At 42.0% G+C, this 15032-nt stretch overlaps 1 protein-coding gene across 1 annotated transcript; it reads left to right on the top strand.

Moving 5' to 3' along the window:
• The first annotated feature begins 379 nt into the window (after window positions 1-379).
• Window positions 380-14718, top strand: LOC116901606 (pyruvate kinase PKM-like). The gene is given in 3 exon segments (XM_032903678.1): window positions 380-932; window positions 935-1206; window positions 14608-14718. Coding segments are annotated over 3 exon segments (930 nt in total). The 5' UTR covers window positions 380-385.
• The last annotated feature ends 314 nt before the right edge of the window (window positions 14719-15032 follow it).

The raw sequence follows: 15032 nt of genomic DNA, 5'->3' as shown, positions 1-15032 counted from the left end.
AGACAAGATAGACCAGAGACCCGGGGGAAAACAAAATGATACTGTTCTGTTACAGGAACACAGCCACAAAACAACTCCTACTGACATTCTTCTATACTCATAAATCAGAGCCTTGATCAGATATCATCAGAGAAATGTCCTTTTATAGTAGATGGAAAAATACTGAGACCCCCAGCTAGACAGTGGGCAGAGAGTTAGTCCTTGGAGCCCTAAAATGATGTCTCCATCAAATCCTTCCCCTTGGTGCTCATGGAGCCCTGAGGAGGAGGAGGTAGAAAGATTATGAGATCCAGCGGGGTATGCACAACAGAGGCGCGTCCTGACTCAGACATCCACTTTAGATATCACAATAGGATTCTAAGTCTGACCGAGGACCTCAGGGACCATGCTGCAGCCACACATTGAAGCAGGGACTGCCTTCATTCAGACCCAGCAGCTCCATGCAGCCAGAGCTGACACCTTCCTGGAACATGTGTGCCGCCTGGACATGGACTCCACTCCCATCACGGCCCACAACACTGGCATCATGTGTACCATTGGCCCTGCTTCCCGATCTGTGGAGATGCTGAAGGAGATGATTAAGTCTGGGATAAATGTGGCTCCGTTGAATTTCTCTCATGGAACTCATGAGTACCAGGCAGAGACCATCAAGAATGTATGTGCAGCCACAGAAAGCTTTGCATCTGATTGCATTCTCTACTGTCCCATTGCAGTGGCTCTGGACATAAAGGGACCGGAGATCAGAACTGGACTCACCAAGGGCAGCGGCACCACAGAGGTGGAGCTGAAGAAGGGAGCCACTCTGAAGATCACCCTGGACAATGCCTACGTGGAGAAGTGTGACAAGATCATCCTGTGGCTGGACTGTAAGAACATCTGCAAGGTGATGGAGGTGGGCAGCAAGATCTACGTGGATGAAGGGTTCATCTCGCTGAAGTCAAAGAGAAAGGTGCTGACTACCTGGTGACAGAGGTGGAGAATGGTGGCTCCTTGGGCAGCAAGAAGGGTGTGAACCTGCCTGGAGTTGCTGTGGTCCTGCCTGCCATGTCAGAAAAGGACATCCAGGACCTGAAGTTTGGGGTGGAGCAGGGTGTGGACCTGGTGTTTGCATCTTTCATCTGCAAGGCAGCTGACATGCATGAAGTTTGGAAGGTCCTGGGAGAGAAGGGCAAGAACATCAAGATCATCAGCAAAATCGAGAATCTGGTTCTGTGTTTTCATGGGATCCCTCTGTGTATGAGGGTGTGTGTTTCTGTATTGATATGGGTTCCTCATGCATTTCTTTGGCTCTTTTTTTTTCTGTTTGTTTTGTCCTGATCCAGTTTGTTTGGTTTTGGTTTGGTTTATCTTATTTCATTTTTTTTATTCTTTAGATGCCCGTTTGTTTTCTAATGAGAGACAGAAAGAGTGTGCATTCAGTTGGGAGAGGAAGTGGAGAGGACCCCAGAAGTTTAGAGGAGAGGAAACCATAATCAGAACATATTGTATGAAAAAAACTAATTCTAATAAAATAAAGAAGGAAGAGGGAGAGGAGGGGAAAGATGGAGAAAGAGAAGAAGAAGGGGAGGAGGAGGGAAAAGAGGAAGAGAAAAGGAGGAGAAGGAAGAGGAGGAGGAGGAGTGTTTTGAAGGCTCAATTGAGCCATTTACCAAATAGTTTGACTCTGTGATTTTTGTCTGTCTTTTCCGAGGATGAGTTGAACGAACATCTGTTCATACTCTATAGGGGCACTGACAACAGGCAGACTTGGTTCCAGTCAAACTCAGCTCAGTGAGGCAGAGAGTTTATTGGGATTACTTACAAAAAATAATGAGGGGTGACTTACTTAACATGGGTGACCCAGAGTTATCTGTATCACCAAAGAGTCTACCCTGATTGGGTGATGACTAATAAAAGCTATAGCTTTGGAACTTAACTTTTAGGCAAGTCAGTTGGTCTGTTTCTTCTTCCTCCTAATAGTGTCACTCCATGGGCCAAGTATATCCAAACCATCACATTCCACTCCTGGCCCCCAATAGGCTTGTCTGAACACATGAATCTATGGGGGCCTTACCTAAACATCTTGTTCCAGCTTGTACAGTCTTGGAGAAGGCCCTTGTGAACTACTGCAAGTTTCAGGAGTTTCCTGGAACGTCTATATTATGTTTACTTTTTATGCTATAATGAATGTCTTAGGGATTCCATTGCTGTAAAAAGACACCATGACCAAGGCAACTCACATAAGGGTTAACATTTAATTGGGGCTGTCTTACAGGTTTAGTGGTTCAGTCAATTATTACCATAGCAGGAAAGCAGCATTCTGGCAGGCAGGAGAAGAAGTTGAGAGTTCTACATCTTCATCCATAGGAAGCCAGGAGCAGATTAGCTCCCAAGTGGCTAGGAAGAGGGTCTCAAAGCCCACTCCCACAGTGACACACTTCCTCCAACAAGGCCACACCTACTCCAACAAGAACATACCTCCTAGAGCCTCTTCTTGAGCCAAGCATATCCCAACCACCACAATGAAGTATTTCTATTCAGGTGAAATAACTGTCCAAAATACTACTCTTTCCTCTGGCTCTTAAATTTTTTCCATTCCTTCTTGCTCAATATTTTCTGAGCCTAAGAGAGTGTAATATAGATATTTAATTCTTTCTCTCTCACTTACGGCTAATTATTAGGCCACATTGCTATAGTAACATTTAGTCTTGGGACTTGAGGCTATCCTTCCTAATACAGGAAAAAAAGTTACCTTTTATGGAATCTGACAATAGCATTAACCTGTGGGGACAGGTACAAATATTTGCAGAGAATTTGACAGGAGCAAAACAACAGCAGTGGCCTCCTCAGTTGGGACTTTATTCTTCCCAGAGGTCCAGATGTCAGTCTGGTGACACTTCTTTCCCAGCATCCTGTGATTCTTTTCAACATGATGGAAATCAGCCAGAAGAGAGCTTCCAGCTCAGTCCCAGCCTTAGTTTTCCACATCCCGTGGCCACTCACAGTGTTTTTAGCAATAAGGACTTTTCATCTAGTTCTAACATGCTTTGGGGGATGCTTTGAGACAAACGTACATGAATCTGAAGTAGGAAGGCTGAATCCCCTCTCCAGAGACTATTTTCTTGGTGAATTCAAACAGTATGTGGCAATTCATCAATATACCGTATCTGCAGAAGGCATTTGCTCGCTGTGATACAAGGGAAGAGATCAAGTAGTTATTTTTCTAAAGGATCAGAGGAGACAGAAGGAACCCAGTGGTGTATGCTGGATAGGTTTGTGTTGAGTCCTGTGATGATGGGCATTTGTCCTCTTTTCTAAGCTGCATAATAGGTTCATCCAGGTGTGTCTTTTCTGCTGGGCCATGCTTTGGAAATGGGATTGTCAGTAGACCAAAACCATTTCCCCCCTTAGAGCTCTATCAGAGACAGACACTTGATTTTGAAGGGTTATCCTTTTTAAACTTTGAATCTTTAAACTTTATAAAGTTATGAATCAAGGGGATCAAACTAAGAAAAGTATATATCTTTACTAGCATTTAACTTGAGATCCACCCTGGCTTCATTTGAGGGTGAGAAGCAACTGTTTTTGTTGCTAATGTTGTTTGGTTTTATTGCCGGCCTTGCATGGAGTCATCAGCTGTACATAGACACAGAGCTGAGGCCTTTAACTTGGGCTACCTCCAGCTGGTCTAACCTGACTAATTCTGACAGCATCCCACCAAGTGACCTTGTCTACCTCTCTGCTGATGTTCACCTCCATCCACCTCTGTATCTGCTGACTCATTCCTCCTGTGCCTGATTCTTCCCACTGAGCCCATCTCCAGTCGGACATTCTGCCTTTTCTCTCTTGCCTCAGCCATTGGTCATCAGATGTTTATTAAACCAATCAGGAGGGATGGAGATATATATTTACAGAACACCGAGGCAGGTGATGCTTCATTAAAATAACAATACCAAAGTCTGGATAGTAATCAGCTCTCTGCAAGTACAGAAATAGCCATTTGAATAATAAAAAGACAACCTCTACACAGTGCACAAAAAGATTACCTCACCATGTTTTTACTTTGTTGTTATTATCACACAGATAAGCTAAAGACCAAGGATATTCTAAGGCCACCTCTCTCCAACTTTGTTTTCTTTTTATGTTTTTTTTTGTGTTTTCTCTTTACTAGATTCTCTGGATTGCAAGGATTTAAATATAAGTTACATGTGGTAAATTACAGAGAGGCTCTCCTAATCCATGCAGCCCTAGTGGTAGCCCTCTTTTAATGGGAAATTTGCCTTGTAAACTATCATACTTGCTTTCTAGCTAGATTGGAAAAATATAATAGGGATGGGTACATTATGAATTGGGGGGGGGTGTCAGAAACTAGAAAAAGCAGAAGCTAGATATACAGAGAGGCCAACATATTCCCTAGCCTTCGTAATCATTAGAAATTCCTTAAGCTTCCCCCACACATGAGGCTCAATAGATACCACGCTGGTAGTCTTTTGTAGAGATAATCTCCTGTGAACTGTGTAGAAGCATCATCTGTCAATAAAAAGTTGATGGCCCTTAGCAAAAGGCAAGAAGTAGAAGGTGGGAATTCTAAAGGAGACATTAGAACTCTGAGAGGCAGAGGTGGGACAATTTCACCATGGACTCAGGGGAGATGCATGAAACTGAGGAGAGCCATGTGGCAGAAAGAGACTAGAACAGATGAGTCATGCAAGTTATGAGATAGTCAGGGAACAGTCCAAAGCTTATGACCTAAGCATTTATTCATGAATAATTAAGTGTCAGAATCATTATTCAGGGAAGAAAAAGGGCCGGTAGAAAAGCTCATGGCAATAGTCTTTACTTGTTTTGGATGGCAGGTCCCACATAAACAGGCTATGATTAACCAGATAAGTGCAGAATCCACCAAAATCCAAGGCCATTAAGGTCATGTGGAGTCACATAGGTATGAACATAGTCAGTAGTCCTTCCTTCCTTACAATTGCTAATGAATAAAGAGATAATACAGAGAATTCGAGTCTCCATTAATAGGAGCAAGTGTTCCAAAAGTTTTCTTCTTTTCTATGGGCACTAATGAGGTAAGGAAAGATAAAGTAAGTTCCAGAGGATGCTCTTGGGACTGGAATAGGGGGCGGGTTACGAATGGAACATCCAGGTGCTCCTTTTCTCTTAAAGGAAGGCCACAAAGCACCCTAAGATCCTATCAGTTTTGTCCTAACAACAGTGTCCTTTGCCTTACAGAAGCTTTGTAGTTTTATGAGATCCCATTTGTCGGTTCTTGATCTTAGAGCATAAGCCATTGGTGTTTTGTTCAGGAAATTTTCTTCAGTGCCCATGTGTTTGAGACTCTTCCCCACTTTTTCTTCTATTAGTTTGAGTGTATCTGGTTTGATGTGGAGGACCTTGATCCACTTGGACTTAAGCTTAGTACAGGGTCATAAGCATGGATCGATCTGCATTCTTCTACATGCTGACCTCCAGTTGAACCAGCACAATTTGCTGAAAATGCTATCTTTTTTCCATTGGATGGTTTTGGCTCCTTTGTCAAAAATCAAGTGACCATAGGCGTGTGGGTTCATTTCTGGGTCTTCAATTCTATTCTACTGGTCTATTTGTCTGTCCCTGCAACCAACAGATTGGGGAAAGATCTTTACCAATCCTACAACTGATAGATGGCTCATATCCAAAATATACAAAGAACTCACGAAGTTAGACGGCAGGGAGACAAATAACATTAAAAATGGGGTTCAGAGCTAAACAAAGAATTCACAGCTGAGGAATGCCATATGGCTGAGAAGCACCTAAAGAAATGTTCAACATCTTTAGTCATAAGGGAAATGCAAATCAAAACAACCCTGAGATTCCACCTCACACCAGTGAGAATGGCTAAAATCAAAAACTCCAGTGAGAGCAGATGCTGGCAAGGATGTGGAGAGAGAAGAACATTCCTCCATTGTTGGTGGGATTGCAGACTGGTACAACCATTCTGAAAATCAGTCTGGAGGTTCCTCAGAAAATTGGACATTGAATTACCTGTGGACCTATACCTCTCTTGGGCATATACCCAAAAGATGCCCCAACATATAACAAAGACACATGCTCCACTATGTTCATAGCAGCCTTATTTATAATAGCCAGAAGCTGGAAAGATCCCAGATACCCTTCAACAGGGGAATCGATACAGAAAATGTGGTACATCTACACAATGGAATACTACTCCACTATAATAAACAATGACTTTATGAAATTCATAGGCAAATGGATGGAACTGGAAAATATCCTGAGTAAGGTAACCCAATCACAGAAAAACACACATGGTATTCACTCATTGATAAGTGGCTATTAGCCCAAATGCTTGAATTACCCTAGATGCACAGAACACATGACACTCAAGAAGGATGACCAAAATGCGAATGCTTCACTCCTTCTTTAAAAGGGGAACAAGAATACCCTTGGGAGGGAATAGGGAGGCAACGTTTAGAACAGAGGCTGAAGGAACACCCATTCAGAGCCTGACCCACATGTGGCCTATACATACACAGCCACCAAACTAGATAAGATGGATGAAGCAAAGAAGTGCAGGCTGACAGGAACCGGATGTAGATTTCTCCTGAGAGACAGAGCCAGAATATGGCAAATACGTAGGGGAATGTCAGCAGCAAACCACTGAACTGAGAACCCCCCCCCCCGTTGAAGGAGTCAGAGATAGGAGTGAAAGAGCTTGAAGGGCTTGAGACCCCATATGAACAACAATGCCAATCAACCAGAGCTTCCAGGGACTAAGCCACTACCCAAAGACTATACATGGACTGACCCTGGGCTCCAACCTCATAGGTAGCAATGAATAGCTTAGTAAGGGCACCAGTAGAAGGGAAAGCCCTTGGTCCTGCTAGGACTGAACCCCCATGAATGGGATTGTTGGGGGAGGGCGGTAAAGGGAGGAAGATGGGGAGGGGAATACCCGTATAGAAGGGGAGGGGGAGGGATTGGGGGATGTTTGCCTGGAAACTGGGAAAGGTAATAACAATAGAAATGTAAATAAGAAACAATCAATTTAATAAAGATGGAGAAAAAAAATCCTATCAGTTTGACCCAGACTTTAAACAAGAGCGTGCTTTGTGTATTTCTTTATTCGAGTCTTGCCTAAAGTTAGACTAAAGGATAAAACAGTGACCTGTAATGGGAACTATAACTCATAATATCATAATATCCTATCACTTGACATTTTTTTGTAGAATGGAAGACATTCGCTTGTTGAACTTTTCAGGTTGCTTGGCTCCACTTATAGACACACTAATGGAAATACAGGCCTAAGCTTTTAAAATATACAAGAGTCTCTGTGTCTATAAATAGCTGATGACTGTATGTAAGTCTGGCAATAAAACCAAACAACAATAGCAACAGAAACAAAATTGAGAGCATCCAGGGAGCCAAATGAAAGACAGAAAAGTGTAGAGCAAAGAAATCCTGCTGTGTGTTTGTGTGCGTGTCCGTGCATTCTATCTCAGACAGAAGATAGAGCAAGCATCAGGATCCATGGGACTTGCAACAGTTTCCAGCTTCCACCCAAGCAAGCTGATCCCAGCTCAGCTGGCACATCTGTCCCCACTAGTAGCAGTCAGTCCAGCACCTGGCAGCCTATCATTTGGGTCCTTCTTATCTGTTCTTTTCCAAGACAGCCTGCCATAAATTCACACGCAATTTCTGTGGTCTAGCTATCTCAAGGATGTCAGTGTCCCCTGGTGGCTGGTTAGTGTTGGAGACACGTCCAAGTCTCCTAAGTGGAGCAGTTCAGCCAGTTTGCAGAAATGTTGGGGAACTGAGTCTATCAAAAAATAGCCATCATTCTGACCTTAAAATACTTTATATTCAAAATACATTATTCACCTTGTGATTTATTAATGGTGGATAATTTGCATGATTATGTATCGTTGCTCTCTAGCATTCTTTTTATTGAATGCTAAGGCCAGAAGGATAATGAATTGTAGAATAGTTTACATTATGCTACACATTTAAACATGCTTAAAATGTGTTTGTATTTATTGTTATTTAATTGATACATAATTATAATCATTTGGCTTGAAAATTATTATGCTAGTTTAGATGGTAAACATAGACATTTCTATGTGAAGCGCTGTCTAGTGATGCTTTTAAGAATCAAATATTTATTGTGCGAGTAGAATATAACAATTTGTCTGCATTCCCAACATTATCCTCTGTGTTAATTTTTTTATATATCCCCTGTATTTTACTTTTTTCTAACATAGTATTTTTATTGATTATGTGGACATTTCACATAATGCTCCCAAACAAATTAACTTTTCAGCCCTCCCAGGTCCACCCCGGAACCATTGTGACCCTCCCCCACAAAGTCCAAATCACAAAACTAAACAACTTAAATATTCAAAACAAATAGACTAGGTGAAGCTCTGAAAAGCCCCTTTCCTTTACTGGTCTGCTAACCAACAGTAAAGGTCAGGGAAGTAGGGAATGACTCCAGGCAGCTGAGCATTCTCTTGCATCAAATCTTGGGGAGTTCCATGAGGTGACAAGTTTACCTAATAGCTGGCTTAACAAAAGTGTTTTGGAGATTCCTGTACCTTAACAGAATCTAAGAAATACTTGTGGAATACCCATAGCACTCAGGGAGTTAGTAAGGTGCCATGGGAGAATTTCAAGGAAAGGGAGAAAGTAGTGTTATAAGGATTAAAGAAGGTTAGTGGAGCAAGAAGGGTTAAATTTCAGTGTAATGGGAGGGCAGGGAAAAGGAGAGGACAATTGATAGCTGCTGGGGATGTAAGAGCGAGTTTTCTTTAAGGGTTTTACCCATGATAAGTTGACCATGCTCCATTGAAAGACCACACATCCAAGAGCATACAGATAGCATGAATTGGACTTGATGGGTAAAAAGTAAGAAGCCATAAGTTGGCTGGGTAGGGAAGGCGAGATGAATTTGGGAGGATTTAATCGAGGAGGTGGATATGATCATTGTATGGAATTATCAAAGAGCTGATAAATTTTATTTCAAATGTTAAAATATAACCTAAGCTAAGTAAGAGAAAAAATAAGTAGAAAAATAAAAGAAAATCACAGAGGATCTTTTTCAGATAGGTCTTCACTGGCTCTCTAATTTCAGTAAGAAACTTCTGTGGTGACAGTTGTGAGTAGCTTGAGGTTTGTGAATGGGGAGAAAGGACAGATTACCGTCTTCCTGCACATCTGCTAAAAAGTCACTTACTGCAGGGCAATGTTAGTGTCCCTCAGTTGTGATTTGGAGATGAAACGATCACAAGCAAAGAAATTGCAGCAGAATTCAGAGAAAGCTACTAGAACTCATAAGAAACTTTAATAAGTTTTAGATGTAATAGTACCTTAAAAGGTCAATTGTATTTTCTAATATCAGCTAGTATCAACTAGAAAATACAATAAAACCCTAAAATGTTTCTGTTTAAAAAAAAGAAAGAAAATTAGTAATGGAAAATGAATTTATTTATAGTTAGGTCAAAACAAGATAAATGCTACTAGTTTTCTACCATCTTTTTTTTCTTAGAAAATAAATGAAGCAAAATCCAGGAAGTCCACATATGTTAATTTGATCACAAAGTAAGCTAATAGAACTGTTTGAAATCACCTCTTGTGAGTCAAGTTCTTCTTCTGGCTGGCACAAAGAATATTAGCCTTATTTTTCCACCAGTGTAGAATTTCTAGGAACATTATATCTCTTTGAGTCCATTGATTCAATAGTCTGAAAATCACAAGGAGGGATCCAGGTGTCTCCCTTTGGTATCTGTGCATCCATGGGGGCGATGGTTATAAAGGGCAAACCTCCTGGAGGGCAGGCATGTTCAGGAGTTGTGTGGCCAGTCAGAGAGACAGCTCAATGGAAGACAGGCACACACACAAAAGCTGGGAGGGAATCTGGAGGAGAGGTAGAGAAAGAAGGACAGAAAGAGAATGGGTGTGAGACAGTACAGGCAGCAAAGGAGAAAGGGGACCAGGGTTCGAGAGAAAGCAAAAATAAATATAGACAAGTCAGGAACAAAAACTGGTGACAAAGAGAAAGTACTTCAGGCAGGAGGCCTCTGCAGCTGTCATTTTCTCCACCAGTGTAATTTTAGTTTCTTGAGATGCAGATAGATCCTGTTCTTGGACTTTAACACAGTTCTTGCCATGAGGAATGGGACTCTGGTGGGATCTGGGAGCAGCTCAAATCGGAGCAGGGTCAGTGCCATGGCCACATTCAGCTCATTCATGGAAAACTGTTTCCTGATACAGTTTCTGGGACAGACAGACACAGGAAGGTGAGATTTGGCCTCAGACCTGTTCTTAGTTCGTCAAGCATTGGCCAATAAGCCCCACCCAGAGTGGGTCATAGGGTCTTGCTTCATGGTCCCTGCCTAATCATTTTCCTAATAGGTCTCACACTCACACTGATTCCTTGTCTTGGTTCATGGACTCCTGATTTTTGACAAAGCCTTTCACTCTTCTGGGACTAGCTCTGACCCTAGTTCTGCTCTCAGACACGTGGGATGTCATTTGAATAGTGTCAGCACTGCAGGGCATAGAGTCCTAGCACATGAGTCTTTTTATGACTTAATGGTTAGCCAATTCCTTTCCCTAGTCATTTCTGGATCTCCAGCATGGATCCCCCTATTCCCGACAATATAAGAAGGGATGGATCATGTTCTTGGGAGTTATTAAATACAAATAATTCCAGGATGAAATTTAAATATTAGTGAATAAGACAAACATCATCTTGGTGTTCTTCATTCAGAGAATGAGAGGGACTTTCCTTCAGTCAAACTACCAGCATTCATAGCTGCCTAGCCTCACTCCAGAAAGGTAGCCTCCTGCCCTCCAGCGGCTGTCTCATGGTCTTGTTAATTTATTAATACTATTTTTTTAAAGCTGGTTTAGATGAAATTCTTAGCCCTAGGTAAACTTTATCCTAAAAATATTCCTTCCAGTGAAATAGCATGTATCTAATCTACTCTATGGAAGCTGATTTAGCTTCAGAATTACTGTATCAGAAGAACATACTTTGTACCCATTAATGACAGGGTTTTGGCCAGGGTGAGTCCTGTAGACTGTGGATTTTCACAGCAGCCCTTTTCTCGCTCAGCAGTTCATGTCAGCACTATGCAGAGGATTTCCTCAGGAGCAGTTTAATGTCTTCATTCCTGTGTGCTACCACACTCCTAGGGAGACCGAGCAAACCTGCTTGCTAAGTCCCTTCCCTCATGCATAATTTTTCAAACAGGAAAATTGTTATACAAATTGCCAAAATTTTTATATCCAATGCAATTTTGGTGAAGCTAGAAGCCACAAATATGTGAGATGATTGTCCCTGGTATCACAACCTACAATGATCTGTGAATTTTCACAGATACGACATTAACAGAAGGATCAGCAAAGTGTGTGGAATTTCAATATATTGAAATATAGCATTTTACTTAGCATATCAGATTGCAATATTAAATACATATATTTTATATGTGTTTTATAAATATATGTATAAACTAAATCATTCATTGTAGTGCAGTGACATTCAAAATTGGGGGAAATAAGAAATATACTAATTGTTACACAGAGTTTCAGTGGTCACTGAGGAAAGGGTTAAAATCTCTGAGCTGTGTACTAAAATACCTTCTTTCTTTTTGGAACAGGCAGGCATACCCCCACCTAAACACAGAAGCCAACAGTCATGTAAATGGGCACCAGAAAGCCCTAAGTGATTAGAAATATCAAATACTGACATATGCCAGTCATGTCCCCTAACCCATTCTCTTTACCTTGCTCCTGCTGACAAGGGTAGGAAGGCATGAGTGTGCCGGGGGACATCTGGTGCAAATCTAAAAGGGTCAAACACCTACACAGAGAGCATGCAGACCAGAATGGATGAGAGTCAAGCCCCTTCCCAATACATAAGGAGCAGAATTCCTAGATTATTAAGTAGGAAACTAGGGGTTGGGGATTTAGGTCAGTGGTAGAGCGCTTGCCTAGCAAGTGCAAGGCCCTGGGTTTGGTCCCCAGCTCCGAAAAAAAAAACCAAAAAAAAAAAAAAAAAAAAAAAAAAAAGAAAGAAAAAAAAAAAAACAAACAAACAAACAAACAAACAAAAAAAGTAGGAGACCCTTCTCTTCCTAAGGGTTTCATACTTTGGGTTTGGTATAATCTTGGGTTATGATGAAGGCCACAAATGGAAAGAGAAATCAATAATCCTGTCAGGGCAGAAAGGACATAAGTGGGAGGACAATTATGTTGAAGATGTAGGGGCAGTGAGGAACACACATACACAGATGGTTTGCATATTTGAATTATCACTGAGCAAAATGATCTTATTGGGGATTGTGAGTTGAGTAAAGAATCCATTAGAAAATGGCAGTGACGCATCCATTATGAATCAAGAGTATCTTGCTTATGATAAGCTTATAAATGAAAAAACATCTTCAGTCTTCCATCAGTCTCTGTGACTAGCTCACAGAACACCATAAGAACCCCTGCCCAGGCAAGGAAGACATTATTTTCTATTCATTTTCAGAGTCTCAATGAAGCTAGTTATCTTTCTTATGTTCACACAGCTTGGATGTGTCAGAGGTGAGGTCATACCTAGCTGTGAGTTACTTAGTTGGTGTTTCACTCCAAGAACAGAAAACTCAGATCTTATCATTCCTAGCTCTTTTCTTCCCTCAAATTAGAGTTTCCAGGGGGACTGGAATGTACTTAACATACAGCACAGAGTTCTCTTATCTCTCTCATTTGCATTCACTCAAGGACAAAACTTCTCCACAAGGGATTGTCTCAGCCCTTTTCATCCTTCCTCCTCCTCCTCCTCCTCCTCCTCCTCTTCTTCCTCTTCCTCCTCTTCCTCTTCCTCCTCCTCCTCCTCCTCCTCCTCCTTCCAAGTTAAATTTTAGGACTGACAATGACATTTAACTAGAAGGTAACATTTATTTCTCAAAACATTGCTGAAGAAATTATTATTATTATCAGGGATTTTATAGCATCATTCCAACTTCAAAGGAAAGATCCAACATATCAAGAAATAAGAGAGATCTAGTGAGGTTGAGAACAACAGAAACACGTTCTGAAATGCCTGAATTACCCTAGATGCCTAGAACAAATGAAACTCAAGATGGATGATCAAAATGTGAATGCTTCACTCCTTCTTTAAAAGGGGAACAAGAATACCCTTGCAGGGAAGAGAGAGGCAAAGATTAAAACAGAGACTGAAGGGACACCCATTCAGAGCCTGCCCCACATGTGGCCCATATATATACAGCCACCCAATTAGACAAGATGGATGAAGCAAAGAAGTGCAGAAGTGTAGATCGCTCCTGAGAGACACAGCCAGAATACAGCAAATACAGAGGCGAATGCCAGCAGCAAACCACTGAACTGAGAATAGGACCCTCGCTGAAGGAATCAGAGAAAGAACTGAAGAGCTTGAAGGGGCTCGAGACCCCATATGTACAACAATGCCAAGCAACCAGAGCTTCCAGGACTAAGCCACTACCTAAAGACTATACATGGACTGACCCTGACTCTGACCTCCATAGGTAGCAATGAATATCCTAGTAAGAGCACCAGTGGAAGGGGAAGCCCTGGGTCCTGTTAAGACTGAACCCCAGTGAACTAGACTGTCGGGGGGGGGGCGGCAATGGGGGGAGGGTGGGGAGGGGAACACCCATAAGGAAGGGGGGGAGGGAGGGGGATGTTTGCCCAGAAACCGGGAAAAGGAATAACACTCGAAATGTACATAAGAAATATTCAAGTTAATAAAAAAAAAAAAGACAACCATGTAGCGATTAGTTTGTATGGAAGGAGAACTCCACAGGGACAACTTTGAACTTTTCAGCAGAAGACAGGGTTCAGGCCAGCTTGATGACCCAATTGCCTTATCACCCAGACCCTTGCTGTGTCTGGGGATTGTCATTTGATGTTGTAGCCTTGGGCAGAGCTCTTCTCCTCAGAGGAGGTAATTAGAGTAAGAGCTTCACCCTTGGTAAGAACTCTGCATATTCTTTCTATTCTTAAGTCTGGTCAGTGCACAAGTCTTGCTGAGTGCCTCTCCATCCAGACACTTAGTCAACAGCATTGTACTTCAGAGCTAGGGATGCAAGGGGATGGATGGATGATGGTGATGCCCACCCCCTTCCTTTAGGAAGCTCCTTGTGATCACTGTTCACAATTCTGTATGTAGATGCCAGATTCTATGCTAGGCCCTGTTGTAAAGGGAATACTGTTCTTGGTTGCTAGGAGCTCCTGGTACTGGGTGTACACAGTAAAGAACAGAGTTAAATCGATGCTGGTTAATAGGGTAGTGCTCACATTAGTCCTCCCATGGAGGCCCTTCCTCTCACTTGTATGTAGGATGGTCCCTCCAAGTCATCACTTCTAGAAATTACCTTAGACTCCAGAAAATAGATCTACTTGTGTCCTACACCTGACATCATCCCTCCACAAGAAAGGCAGGCCCTATATTTTTATCCCTTGGCTTATTCGAGATCTGTGGATTGACAAATGATAACTCCCCCAGCAAGAAATTGTGCACTTATCTCTGAGGAGGTAAACTGAGTAGTTCTCAGATCACATGGTTATCATATAACAGCTTGTGTCTTCTTACTTTAGGAAATTCCCAAAAAGCCAGTGGGAAGGTGGGAATGGGAACTGCTGAAAAGACTTGATGATCCATTGTCTGCGCAGGTAGTATTGGGCTGCTTTGAACAGCAGCAGCAGTAGGCCAAGGCAAGACACCATTTGGAGGAGTCTAGAGATGCCAAACACAGTTGTGATATGACTGAGCTCAAAGATACCCATAATAAAATGGCCTGTAGATCACTGACTGTTGCTGATTTCCTTGAACACCCACATTTAAGCATGACATAGTCTGTCCTACCTGCTGTGAGAAGGGAAAAGAAGAGGCCAAACATTGGTCCCAGGGTTCAGTAGTGATTGATTAACCAGAAAGATCTACTTCGTCAGATACTGAATTCAAAGTTATTAGGTTTGATCTCCGGGCTTGTCAGACCACATTTTCCTACAGTGTCATGGTT

The sequence above is a fragment of the Rattus rattus genome, chromosome 1 (assembly GCF_011064425.1).
Source record: "Rattus rattus isolate New Zealand chromosome 1, Rrattus_CSIRO_v1, whole genome shotgun sequence".
NCBI classification, from domain to species: Eukaryota; Metazoa; Chordata; class Mammalia; order Rodentia; family Muridae; genus Rattus; species Rattus rattus.
The sequence above is the reverse complement of the archived record's forward strand: the minus strand, read 5'-3'. Positions and strand labels throughout refer to the sequence as shown.